The following is a 13,108-nucleotide window of genomic DNA, read 5'->3' as shown; positions in this document are numbered from 1 at the left end:
GAGCACCTAACCCTGAATAGGGCATACACCAGTGTGCATTCTGTGTCGTGCTGCTGCCCGCTTAGACACCAGATCACAAAATGTGGACCTTCTGGAGCAAAAAGGAGCCAAAAGTGTATCCTAAAGTAACCCTGGGCGATTTAAATGCTAAAACACACCCTCCTAAGGTAAAAACGAGCTCACTAATTAGGGAACCTCCCGGAGCCGCCTTTAAATCGTTAGGCAGCATACAGTGGTACGTTGTAGGATGGGCAGAGGGAGGCGGTGACGAATGGAGCGTCTGTGCTAACAAATGTTGTGTGCCTGGCCCCGGTGGTAGGCGCCTGGCACCGTGCTGGGCAGAGTAAAGACAAACAGCTCTGTGTGTGCATTGGCTTTCACTAGGGACCACACTGAGGTGGGTCCCAGCGGCAGGGAAGAGGCTGCAGTGCCGGGACCTCCTCCTGTTTTGCTGCTTACTCCTGCTCACAGCGACGGGGACGGCTCAGTCCAGGACACAGAGGGGCATGCTGCAAGGGAGCAACTCAGTCTGCTTCTCAGCAGCCGTGGAAAACGTCCTTTTTCCAGCCCATGAACAACAAGGAAGAGAACTGAGTGTAATAAATCGACGGCTGTTAACATTCTGCAGAGCTCAAGGGTGTTTCATTCCTCCCCAAGGCCTCCCCCAAGCAGGCAGCACATCTTGAGCCCCTTCCATTGCCAGCTGGGACAGGGCACAGGGGTGCAGCCATCAGGCACTCATCTGAACACCAGCAAAGCTGCAGGCTGACAGTAAATGTGTCTTCCTAACAGCTTATGAGAACTGACAAGAGGAATGAAGTTACAGGGTGAGACAGACTGCAGCTCTCTGGCCTCTGCACCGGATTTCTTACAGGAGTGTTTTGGGTCCAGACAGCACAAAAAGGCTTAGCAGCTTTCTAGTATATTCTACCCAAAGAGTAGAGCCACAGGAATATTAAATCTGAGAAAATTACTGTTTCCTAGATGGAAAAATTAAGGCAAAATGTTCCAAATGGCATCACTGAGTGCCTCAAGAGCACCTGGGAAGGGAAGAATCATAGAATCAACCAGGTTGGAAGAGACCTCCATGATTATCCAGTTCAGCCTAGCACCCAGCCCTGTCCACTGAACCAGACCATGGCACTGAAGTGCCTCATCCAGGCTTTGCTTGAACACCTTCAGGCACAGCAACTCCACCTCCTCCCTGGGCAGCCCATTCCAATGCCAATCACTCTCTGGGAAGAACTTCCACCTAATAACAGAAGGGAGAGGTTTCTCCAGCAGCTTGGAGCATGGGTTTGATAACAGCACCACTGCTACTAAGGGATTTGTTTGTCCCTGCTGTGGCTTTGCCCCCACTTCTGGGGCCGGCTGTGCATGGAGCTGTGGCAGGCAGGCAGGCAGAGAGGCTGAGTGCTGGGGCTTGGGGTGGCAGGGAAGGCAGAGAAGGGTCCATGGGGAGGCAGGGTTGCTGTGGGGACATCATGCTGGGGCAAGCAGGCGGGTACCAGGCTGCAGGCAGCCAGGGAGGAAGAGAAGGAGGAGTTAGTGCTCTTTGTGGGCAGCCTTCCCAGGCAGCCTTCCAGCTGTGGGCAGAGCAGGTGGAGGGACGGGCGGGACTCAGCCTCTCGCCCGCCTGGGGAGATGGAATGGCTGAGCCAGCGCTGCCAGGCACCGTCCGCTGCCCAGGGCTGCCCTCGGCCGGGCCGTGGCACCTTGCTGCTGGTAAGTGGGAGCCCTCCAGCCCTGCCAGGGCTGGCTCCATGCTTGGGATGGGGGGGACACGGGTGACCGGCGCTCTGGCGAGCGTGTTGTGTGCCGGCTGAAGCCTCTGGGGAAATGCTTCTGCTGATACCTTTATAAGGGAACTTCTGCGAGGAAAAAACAAGAGTCGAGGAAAAGATCATGCAGGAGGAATGTGCTGTCAGTCGCTGCAGAGAGCAGTGCAAATCTCTATGGAGAGTTCTCCTTCCACTTGCGCTGAAGAAGCTCACAACATACTCGAGGCTGCCACAAGTTGTGTTTGGTTTGGGTGTTGGCTTTTTTTTTTTAACAGAACCTCATAAAAAAATCCTGACGTGGTAATTTTAAACCCTAAAGCTGGTTTGAGTTCACCAAAGCCAAAACAGAGCTTGCATTAGAAATCTGCCTGGCTCTGAGCTCTGCTGTCCAGTTTGCTGGGCACTGAAGTGTTTTGAGCCCCACAGCAAGCTTTGCAGTTTTGTTCACCTCGGCGTTTTGTCAGTCAGGTTTATTCAGTTTGTCAGGTAGGAAGCCTGAACTTTCACTCCTTCACTTTTTCCACTTTTGCAAATGCAATCATTCTGGGGTGGGGGGAGAGAGGAAAAGAAAAGGAAATAAAATAAAAGGAAAGGAAAGACGAAAAGAAAAGAAAAGAAAAGAAAAGAAAAGAAAAGAAAAGAAAAGAAAAGAAAAGAAAAGAAAAGAAAAGAAAAGAAAAGAAAAGAAAAGAAAAGAAAAGAAAAGAAAAGAAAAGAAAAGAAAAGAAAAGAAAAGAAAAGAAAAGAAAAGAAAAGAAAAGAAAAGAAAAGGAAAGAGATGAAAGAAAGGGGAAGAAAAGAGAAGAAAAGAAAAGAAAAGAAAAGAAAAGAAAAGAAAAGAAAAGAAAAGAGAAGAAAATAAAAGAGAAAAAATAAAAGAGAAGAAAATAAAAGAGAAAAGGAGAAGAAAAGAAAAAGAACAGAGAAAAGAAAGGAAAAGAAAAGAAAGGAAAAGAAAGGAAAAGAAAGGAAAAGAAAGGAAAAGAAAGGAAAGGAAAAGAAAGGAAAAGAAAGGAAAAGAAAGGAAAAGAAAGGAAAAGAAAAGAAAAGAAAAGAAAAGAAAAGAAAAGAAAAGAAAAGAAAAGAAAAGAAAAGAAAAGAAAAGAAAAGAAAAGAAAAGAAAAGAAAAGAAAAGAAGAGAAAAGAAGAGAAAAGAAGAGAAGAGAAGAGAAGAGAAGAGAAGAGAAGAGAAGAGAAGAGAAGAGAAGAGAAGAGAAGAGAAAAGAAAAGAAAAGAAAAGAAAAGAAAAGAAAAGAAAAGAAAAGAAAAGAAAAGAAAAGAAAAGATAAAAGAGGAAAAAGGAGAGGAAAAGAAAAGAGAAAAAAGAAGAAAAGAAAAGGGAAGGAGAAAGGAAAGGAAGGGGTTTATCTTTCAGAAAAAAAGAAAAAGGGGGTGACAACGAGGGGAAACACCCCAAAAAAACAAGAGAGTCATCACTCTTGGGCAGAAAGGACGCTCTAAAAATTAGAGCAGGCAAGGATGGAGAAAATTAGAGTGTGAGGAATGTTGTGACAACAAAGAACAAAGCTAGAAATGGGTGGATTCAGACTGGATGTTAGGAAGAAGTTCTTCAGCGTGAGGGTGGTGAGAGGCTGGAATGGGTTGCCGAGGGAGGTGGTGGAAGCCTCATCCCTGGAGGTGTTTAAGGCCAGGCTGGGTGAGGGTCTAGACATCCTGATCTAGTGTGAGGTGTCCTTGCCCATGGCAGGGGGGGTGGAACTAGATGATTTTTGTGATCCCTTCCAACCCTGACTGATTCTATGACGTTATGATTCTATGACTCTACGATTCCATGACTCCACAAAGGAAGATTTCCTCAAATGTGTTGGGAGCGAGGAGACAGCTAACAGCACATCAGTCATTTTCCAAGCAGAAAGGAGCTCCTGGCTTTATGGTGGCAAGAGAGGACTTTTTTTCATTCAGTCTTTATGAAAACAGGAGGAAAAAAAAAATCCTTGACACTGGCTTTATAATGAGAGGTTTTTCAGAGGACAAAGGAAGGTGGAACTGGTGTGGGGGGAGAATCATATACTTAGCCTTAAAAGCATTTGTTTTATCACTGTCGTTGAGTGAGGGCCAGATGCTGTTTGGTTCAAAAGCAAGACAAAAGACAAAGGGCAGAGCAGCTGTGCAGCCTGAGCGAGCCCTGCAGCCACAGCTGCAGGCACCATCCTTCCCCTATTACTCAGCACACACAAATTAACCTTCCCAGCACAGCAACATCCCCACTGAGATAATTATGTATTTTTACATGACTGTGTTTGTGGCATGTGAGCACAAAGAGCAGCCAAGCAGCTTGCTGGGAAGAGCATCTAATGTACAGCAAAAGCAACTTGTTGCTGCCAGGCCATGGGGAGAGAGATTTTGTGCAGCCCAGACAGAGACAGCTCTGCAGATCTGGGTTGTGTCCTTGAGGATTGCTGTGCCCCAAAGGTTCCAATTTCACTGTCCTGTTAGTATCATGTCATTAAGATGAAATTAACTTAAACTCTGCATTTAGACCTTGCCCTTCCTTGCCTGCTATGTGAGTCTGTATCTGAGCCTGGGTGGGCTGTGCAACAGCTGTCAGCAGAAGACAGTAATTGTCCTGGGCTGACAGCTCCCAGCACAGCTCCAGGCTTTCCTGGGCTTTGCTCCTACCTCAGGCTGCAGCCCACATCTGTTCACCTTGGCCAGGTCCCTACCCCTACCTGACATGACACTCCCCCTCCTTTCCACTTCCCCAAGGAGGTGGATGGTCCTGTCCCCACCATTTCCCAGAGCAGTGGACATGCCTCACCAAGGGCACACAGCTGGAGGGTGGCTGCAGGATGTGTCCTCAGCAGGAAAGATGTGCTTGGTGTGGGAGCCATGCCTGGTGGTTCCCTTCTAGCTCCTTTTTGCAACAGAAATGTGTTTCAACAAAGACAGCCGAATACTTGCCTCCCTGTTCTGCTTCAGAACAGCAGTCCTGGCTGCTGAGGCCGTGTGGTGGGCTCTGACACCCCCATTAGTCTGAGGTGTGACCCCTTCCAGCAGAGGTCTGGGTGTCTCTGGGCTAACAGAGCCTCACAAACTGCCCCTTTCCTGCCCCAAGCCCTTGGCACAGCAGTGCAGGGGAGTGAGTGCCCCTAGGAGCAGGCTTTCACTTCAGTTACACCCAGCAGCAGCGTGGTGCTGAGTGAAGACTGGAGACTTCTGCTGAGCCACAGACGATGCAAATGCTGGGTTTTACAGCATTCAGTATTTCACCTACAGTCACTGCTCTCATGTTTTGCATCTGAGGTGGTGATTCTGTCCCTGCTGATGTACCCAGTGCTGAAGAGTCTCGCTCTGCAGCTACACTCCGCCGTCACCGGCAGCTACATCTCTGGGACCCAGTCCATCGCCTTCATCAACTGCCTCAACGAGCAGATTGCCAAGGACATTGCAAGGTACTGAGATGCCTTCCCTGCTTGCCTGCTTGAATTGCTCAACAGCAGCTTCTCAGTGCAATAAAGCTTCTCCTCATCCCTCGAGAGGCTCTGTACTTCTCTGTACTTTGCACATCTAACTCAAACTCTGCTCCTTTCCTCTTACTCTCCCTTTCTCTCTCTCTCTGTACCACATATTCACTTGCCAAGAGCTGTGCATTCTAAAAGAAAGCTGACAATTGCCTATGAAATCAATGCCATGGTAACATCAAGCCAATTCTCAGTTTGTTCTACTGCCTTTTGTTTTCAAGACCCATTTTACAGCCAGAGCCCTAAATCTCTGGGTTTTCAGATGCTTTCAGATCCACCACAGCCTTTCTTCTTCTCTAGAACAATACAGGTAACAAATTCCAGGAGAAGTATTTATGATGAAGGACAAAACACAGTAGGCTGCCTTGAAAATGAATAAAAGACCAAAGTGGTCCACAGCAAACACAGAGCAGGCGATTGTGAGGTACCACCTGGAAGCTTTCACTCTCCTCAGCAGACAAGCTGCAGGGAAGGAGGGTTTTATCCTGATTACTTTTCCTCTGTTAATGTCTGAGATACTTTGCATGGTGTTTTGCATGCAGAGGGTTTTTTTCCACACACCTTTCAGTCCCTGACTCAATAGATGGTTTGTTCAAAGCACTGAAACCATGTTGACTGGGGAAATGTTTATGATGGACCATTAAGTTTCCTGCAACACCTCCTGTGGTGTTTTTCCCTGCTACCCTGCTGCTTGCCAGAAACTCTCCCCCAGCTCCTGCACAGCATTCCCAAACAGTCCTTCAGGAACTGACAGGCTGCTGAAAGGGATTTTGTTATCATCTTAAATGCTGCAACTGTATGAAGAAATTCAAACAGAATAATATCTGCCCTGCTCCATGTCTTATGGAAAAAGGAGTAACTCTGGCTGGTGAAAAGAGCCTCAGCTGCTGAGAATGCTGCATCTTAACAGCTTTGCAAATGTTCTCCACTGCTTATTGCTTATCTTGCAGGGAAGGGAGAGGAAATAAATCATTCTCCATCACTAAGGCATTTGTACCTTGGTTGGTTTTTTTTTACTGCTGGAGTAATTATTCCTTTGCTCCAGAATTTGAATGAATGAGCCACGGGTGTAGAAGGATGGCACAATGCTCCTACATCCATTTTCCCACACACCTTTTACTCCTGCTGTCATGTTCACTCTTCCTTTGCATTGCTCAGTGGAGCTCTCACTCTGGTAGATCACTCTGCAAGGACATTTTTCACTGGTTTTAAGGAGAAGGAGATTTAGGTTTGTGGAAGCAGATAAGCTGCAGGTAGAACCCAGGCTCTGGCTTGTTTTATTCTTCAGGTTTTACCCAATTTATCTGGATTAATGCTAGCTTAAAATCTTCAGAGGAAAGCTCCAAGCCCATGCAGGACATCCAGGCTTTTTCCTGGACCTGCCATGAGGAGTTGACCCCTTTGGGCTGGATGATGTGGCCACTGCTAACACCCCAGCAGCCTGGCAGCCCCCACTTCACAGAAGCACAAAATCAGTCAGGGTGGGAAAGGACCACAAGGAGCAGCCAGTTCCAACCCCTCTGCCATGGCCAGGGACACCCTACCTGAGTTCAGGCTGCCCACAGCCTCAGCCAGGCTGGCCTTAAACACCTCCAGGGATGGGGCCTCAACCACCTCCCTGGGCAACCTGGGCACTCTCCTGCTCAACAGCTTCCTCTTCACCTCCAGACTGAATCTCCCCACCTTTGCTCCATTCCCCCCAGTCCTGTCACTCCCTGATAGCCTAAAAAGATCCTCCTCATCTTTTTTGTAGGCCCCCTTTAGATACTGGAAGGCTACAATCAGGTCACCTCAGAGCCTCCTCTTCTCTAGACTGAACAGCCCCAACTCTGCTGTCCTCACAGCAGAGCTGCTGCAGCCTCTGAGCATCCTCATGGCCCTGCTCTGGACACTCTCCAGCATCTCCACATCCTTCTTGTAATGGGGATCCAGAACTGGATGCAGTACTCCAGGTGGGGTCTCAGCAGAGCAGAGCAGAGCAGAGGGGGAGAATCACCTCCCTGGCCCTGCTGGCTGTACTTCTCCTGTTGCAGCCCAGGTTCTGCTTGGCTTTCTGGGCTGCAAGTGCACACTGCTGGCTCCTGTTGAGCTTCTCAGCAGCAGCACCCCCAAGTCCCTCTCCTCAGGGCTGCTCTCCAGCCACCCACTGCCCACCCTGGATTTGTGCTTGGCATTGCCTGGACCCAGCTGCAGGACCCTGCACTTCTGCCTTAGATTTGTGCAGATCATTTTCTTTGCTTCTCTGCTTATTAATATTTCATCTGTCTCAATCCAGAGCCTATTATCAGGCAGGGACAAAGAAGCACACGTGAAGTACTCAACCCAAAGACAGCATTAATTATGCAGATGTTTTCCACAGATCACATTCAGCTTCTTAGAGCATTCCCTGTTCCCATGGTGCCTGCTTGTTTCCGCTTGGCTTGCTAGAACAAAGTTCAGGATCTCAGTTAGGGTCACAGCTTACTGAGAGCAGAAGCAATTAGAAGGTATTCACCCAAATCAAAAGGTTCCAAGTGACTTGGAAGTTGCAGGCAGCAAAAGCAGCACGATTTGTGCCATGTGTTTGACACGACAAACGCAGCAGGGACATCTCCGCTCGTGCTGCTGCTGCTCTACAGATTAACTCAAGATGCTCTCCAAGCATTAAACGCTTAGAATTGGCTACCCGTGGTGAGAGCAAACAGCCCCCAGCCTCCTTGGATGGCTGTTCTCTCAGACCATGATCCCTCTGAGCCACTAGCAGAGAGAAGTCCTTCTCTGTCACCTCTCTGTGCTTAAACACTGAACCTGACCCCATGCAGAATCATAGAATCAGGCAGGTTGGAAGAGAGCTCCAAGCTCATCCAGTCCAACCTAGCACCCAGCCCTAGCCAATCAACCAGACCATGGCACTAAGTGCCTCAACCAGGCTTTGCTTCAACACCTCCAGGGATGGTGACTCCACCACCTCCCTGGGCAGCCCATTCCAATGCCAATCACTTTCTCTGTCAAGAACTTCCTCCTAACATCCAGCATTATTCAGACAAGAGTCCAGCTTTCCCTACAGCTCAGAGGCCAGATCTCAAGGAAGGATGCAGCTACACACTCTCCCTTTGCCCAGTGTGTTTTCAGGTCAGAGCCACAGAGAGGACCCTCTTGTGCCCCTCCTGCTCGTCTTCAGGGGCACAGGAGCCAGCAATCAGTTTTGTCCTATTTTTACAGCTCATCATGTCTTTGTGAAAGCTGAGAGTTTGTTTGGTAGTCACCTCCAGGCACTATCATACCCTAGATGTAAGAATAATAAATGTTTAATGCCCTCTGAGCCAAAACCATTCTGGAGAGCACTTTGAATGGGAGCAGTAGCTAATTGGAATGGGTTTAATTCTTCAGCTCTCTGAGTTAATTTTTGCAGGACCCAAGCCTTCCAGTAACCCAACAGCTCCTGCCCTCTCTGCAGGTCAAAGGCATCTGGAAGTCTAATTGTCAAAGCACTTGGTACAAAGTAGTGTCCAGCAGGGCCAGTGTTAAGGAGACCCAGAAGTGAAGTCACCAGTGCAGCGCCTTTAGCAGAGCTGCCTACCAGAAGGACAGGGCTGGCACCAAAATGAGAAGGGCTCAGACGTTGCTGTGGTCAGAAAATACAACATCTGACCTGGCTCTTCTAAAGATCCACCCTGAGATTGCTTCAGCAGCCCTTCATCACTTAAATATCACTTTTGCTGGCAGACCCAAGCAGCTCTGCAATAACAAATCAGCCTACAACTAGAGGAGGAAGCCTGAGGGAAAGAATTTATTTGGTCTTCAGATTTCTAGGACATTTTGGGTAGAAAAACCTTGATGTTAATTTAATAAAGATCCACATTTAGCCTGCTGTGCAAGGAAGAGGCACAGTTTGACAGCACAAATACAGGACTGGGAAACAAATCACTTAATGTTCATCCCAGCCCCTGTTCTTGTGGCCCCAAGGCTCAAACCTTGCCCTGGTGTTCCTGTGGCAAAAAATGGGCATAGGGCTAATGCTGAGCACAGTCCTTGCATCATGTGAGGCACAGGTCCTCTGGCCAGGAGCAACACTCAACCTTCCTGCATGACCAGAAGGGTGCCAGAGCCCTACCTAGAGGGCCTGAGCTGAGCAGCTGTAGCTGGAGGTCACTCCTGCCTCTGTTTTCCCAGGGTAATAATTAACCCCAAATCCCACATCTCCAATGTCAAAGCTGGTGCTGGCAGTCAGGGACAGCATGGGGGAATGTCCCCATGGCTAGGAACAAGCACTGACCTGCAGCAAGCTGGGCACAAGCACTAACTCCCCTCCTGTCTCACCCAGGGCCATCATGGAGAAGAAGCTGGCTGCATGTGTCAACATCCTGCCAAAGAGCTCAGCCTTGTAAGTTGGGCTCAATATTCCTAAGTATTCAGGAGGCAAACCCAAGCTCCCCAGTGGAGAAAGAAGGAGATGGATACCACAGACCCCTGGGGAGAGAAGGCAGTTGCCAGAAGGCTGCTGGGTCTGTTTGTGGTTGCAGATGGCAGAGGAGGACCATGCTAAGCCTGTTAAGGAGTGCAGATGCTCTGACTGCCAGAGGGGACCATTTATGTCTTGGTTACATAGCTCCAAGGAAATCTAGCAAAGAGCAAAGTGGTTTGTGGTCCTGAGGACGTGGCACCTGCTTTTAAAGGAACTAAAAAGAAGCTAAGAGAGGGACCAGAAGCATTTTCAGGAAGGAAGAACAGTATCTTTGACCCTGAAATGCAACCAGTCCTGATCTGCAGGTATCCTCAGGTATCCCAAAGGGTGCACTTCTTGTAGTGGTTAAAGAACAAAGCCCCACAGCAGACATTTGCTCATAGGAGCACCCTGGCCTGACCCCTCTGGGGAGGGGAATGAGTGCCCACACCGCAGCCATCCCACAAGAGGGGTTCCTCACACTGCCCCCCTCATCCACACTCTCCCATAGCCCAATTTAGGCTGCTGAAACAGGACAAGCTCAGTAAAACTCTTCTCTCCCTTGTACTTTGCTCCCTGCAGGCTGGAGCTGAGTTGCCCATGTCCAGCCTGCCTGTTCTACCTGGGTCCTCCTCCATTTCCTGCTCAGGAGACACTGCAGCTTTCAAATGCTCCTTGTGCAGGACCCCAGTGTGCAGCTGAAATGATGATGGCCTTCTGTCAACAGAAGGCTTCTGAAAGGTCATCTCTGAGTCATGACAAGTGCATCTCCTCTCCTTCAGGAAAAGAGAGGGAGAAAAGGATGCTGCCATGCTCAGCTTCCCAGCTGCAGTTCCTTCAGCCACTGTCTCCCAGCTGCTTCTTGGAGCAGGACCACCACCATGCAGCCCTCCACGGCCACCCCAGTCCCAGCTCCTTTGCCCTCCCACCCCCTGCCAGAGGAAGGTGTACCCAGCTGTGTTTGCTGATGCTTCTTTCCTTTCCAATCTAGGTATTTCTGGAAAGGGGAACTGGAAGAGTCCACTGAAATACTGCTGGTAAGAGACAACTCCCCATGTCATGAAAATCCCCCATCCCAGACAGCCCTAGACAAAAGGGACTGCAGGGTGGTCTGGGGAGGTGGCACCAACCTGCCCAAGATTTGAGACAGTACCCAAGGACCCCAAGCACCCACTTGGTGAGCATGGTAGTGGTGGCTGGGGATGGCAGCCTGGCCTGGCCTCTCCTCCTGTCACTGCAGAGGGACATCCCCCAGGGAAGAGCCCAGGAAGAGCTCCAGTCACACTGCTGGCCACGTTGGACGTGTGCAGTGGCACTGGGCACGCAGGATTGCTCTGTCCCTTCTCACCTGGCTTTTGTTTCTTGCTCTCTACAGTTAGTGAAAACAAGGACATCCAAAATTGGTGAACTGTCCAACTATGTCAGGTGAGACTTTGGCTCCAAGGAGCACTGTGATTCCTGTCTGAGTTTTGCTGCCATCTCCTGTCCAGGCTTTGAGAGTCTTGAGCCTCAGAGGGCTCAGGTGCTCCTGAGGTATCTTTTAAGCCACAAAAAGCCAAACACTGCATGAGTACATTAAAAAAACAAGAAAGCTGGCAGGAAGATCAACTGTTGGGCTTCAACCAGTCCCTCCATACTGGGGACAAGGAGGGATTCTCCTTCTCCCAATGCAAGTTATTCCCTGGCTGCCTCCTGGCAGGATTTCCTGCGTTTCCCAAGCTCTGAGTGGGGAGCAGAGGCAGCTTTGGGACAGGGCCCCTGGCAGTCAGCTGCCGGCTGTGGTAACCCCCAAACTCAAAGCAAAATTCTCACATGACAAGAAGATGTGGGTGCTTTGAAGTCAGCAGAGAGCGTGGGGCAGGGAGGGAGCAGGGACCTCTGCTTCCGGCGCTGCGAGCAGGAGTGGGTCTGCTCTGCTGCCGGGCTGTCGGTGACACTGCTCCTCTGCATCTGTTTCCACTTTAGATCCATCCATCCCTTTGAAACCCCTGAAATCATCAGCCTGCCTATTGACCAAGGAAACCCTTTCTACCTCAAATGGATAGAGGAAAGTGTCCCACGGGACTGAGGGAAAACGCACAGAAAGCTTCTCGCTGCTGGGCACAGCAGGTGCTGAGCCACCCTGGGGTCCCTGTGCAGGCAGGAGGTAGGCACACGAGGGGAGGCAGCTTGTGTCTTCATGGATTTGCTGTAACAGCAGCTTGGCAGCTTTTAATTGCAACCAAAACATCCCCTCCTCGGCTCGATCCTGTGCTCCAGAGAGCACCGAGCAGCACAGAGGCGCTGGAGGCTGAAGGGGGAAAGAGCTACGTGCACCTAGGGCTGTGGCAGCGTTGTGGATGGAGGTACACAGAGATTCTTGTCTCAGGACACTGCAGCATTTCGGGGCTGTCTCAGGCCACCAGCAGCAAGTGCCAGCTGGTAGCCATGGCCTGGCAGCCCCTGGCAATCCCTCCAGCACTGTGCATGCCTGCAGCCAACACCCAAAGCCCTGCCTGGCCCCCAGCTCCCTCGCAGCAGCTGTCACAGCATCCTGCTCTGCTTCGCCTCCTACTTCCCCTGCCCGGAGGCTGCAGGATGTGGCTGGGCACCCTGCGATGCGCCAGCTCACGCCCTCTCCTGCTGTCATGCAGCGTGCTGCTCCAAGCCTTAGGAACCCCAGGGAAACAGCAAAGTGGAGCAGACAGCACAAGCATTTACCAGGAACTGCAAGCAGCACATGACCCTTCCCTGCCTGCCCAGCCAGGCTGAGATGGGCAACATCTTGTGCCAGTTCAGGGAAACCAAGTGCCAGTGGAGCAGGACATCACTCAGCTGCAGGGCACTGCCTAGCTCTGCATCCCCTACCCACACCTGAGCCATGGCTTAACCCTGTAAAAAGATGCTCCTGTTAGTAGTCTAATGGGATGTAACTTATGGATCAATATGGAGCTATTTATGTGACTGGGCAGGGAATAAACAGGAGTGTTTCTTACCTGGGCAGGCTCACGTGTTGCAGCTCGTGGGCACAGCATCTGCAGTGAGCTGGGCAGGAGGAAGGGTCCATCAAGGGTCTGCAGCAAGTCTGTCCAGACCAGCACTGACCACAGCTCTGCTGGCTCCCACCTGCTCATCTCAGGATCATGGAGGGGTGGTGTGGGGCATTTTGCAGGCACTGGGAGCTGTGCCCCTGGGCTTGTGTGGCTCCATACCACCAGAGGGGTCACAGGGGCAGGAAAAAGAGGAAGGGAAAAGGACCTGAGCTCTGGGAGCAGGAAACAGTTCAGTGCTGAAGCCAAGCCAAAGAAACAGAGTGAAGGCAAAAAGCAACAAAGCACATGCAGAGAGCAGCAGCACCCCCAGCCCAGGCCTGCACCTCACCCAAAGCTTTCTGTAGCCCTGCCAGGGCAATACTGTGCCATGTGCAACCTTTAGGGTAAGAT

At 50.3% G+C, this 13,108-nt stretch overlaps 1 protein-coding gene across 2 annotated transcripts; it reads left to right on the top strand.

The window, feature by feature from the left end:
• Positions 1-1,598: 1,598 nt before the first annotated feature.
• CUTA (cutA divalent cation tolerance homolog) lies at positions 1,599-12,660 on the top strand. 2 transcript variants are annotated; one of them, XR_010308478.1, is made up of 7 exons: positions 1,599-1,725; positions 5,046-5,194; positions 9,567-9,626; positions 10,678-10,723; positions 11,062-11,111; positions 11,652-11,832; positions 11,946-12,660. XR_010308478.1 is itself a non-coding variant. In XM_064171540.1 (6 exons), the coding sequence occupies exons 1-6, from the start codon at positions 1,645-1,647 to the stop codon at positions 11,752-11,754; spliced, it is 489 nt and encodes a 162-aa protein (XP_064027610.1). In that variant the 5' UTR covers positions 1,599-1,644; the 3' UTR covers positions 11,755-12,660. The 2 variants fall into 2 exon arrangements, 1 of the variants encoding a protein (XP_064027610.1); XM_064171540.1 differs by having other exon boundaries at positions 11,652-12,660.
• The last annotated feature ends 448 nt before the right edge of the window (positions 12,661-13,108 follow it).

This window comes from Pogoniulus pusillus, chromosome 35 (assembly GCF_015220805.1).
Source record: "Pogoniulus pusillus isolate bPogPus1 chromosome 35, bPogPus1.pri, whole genome shotgun sequence".
NCBI lineage: Eukaryota > Metazoa > Chordata > Aves > Piciformes > Lybiidae > Pogoniulus > Pogoniulus pusillus.
Note: the sequence above shows the minus strand (reverse complement) of the source record. Positions and strands in the feature narration are given on the sequence as shown.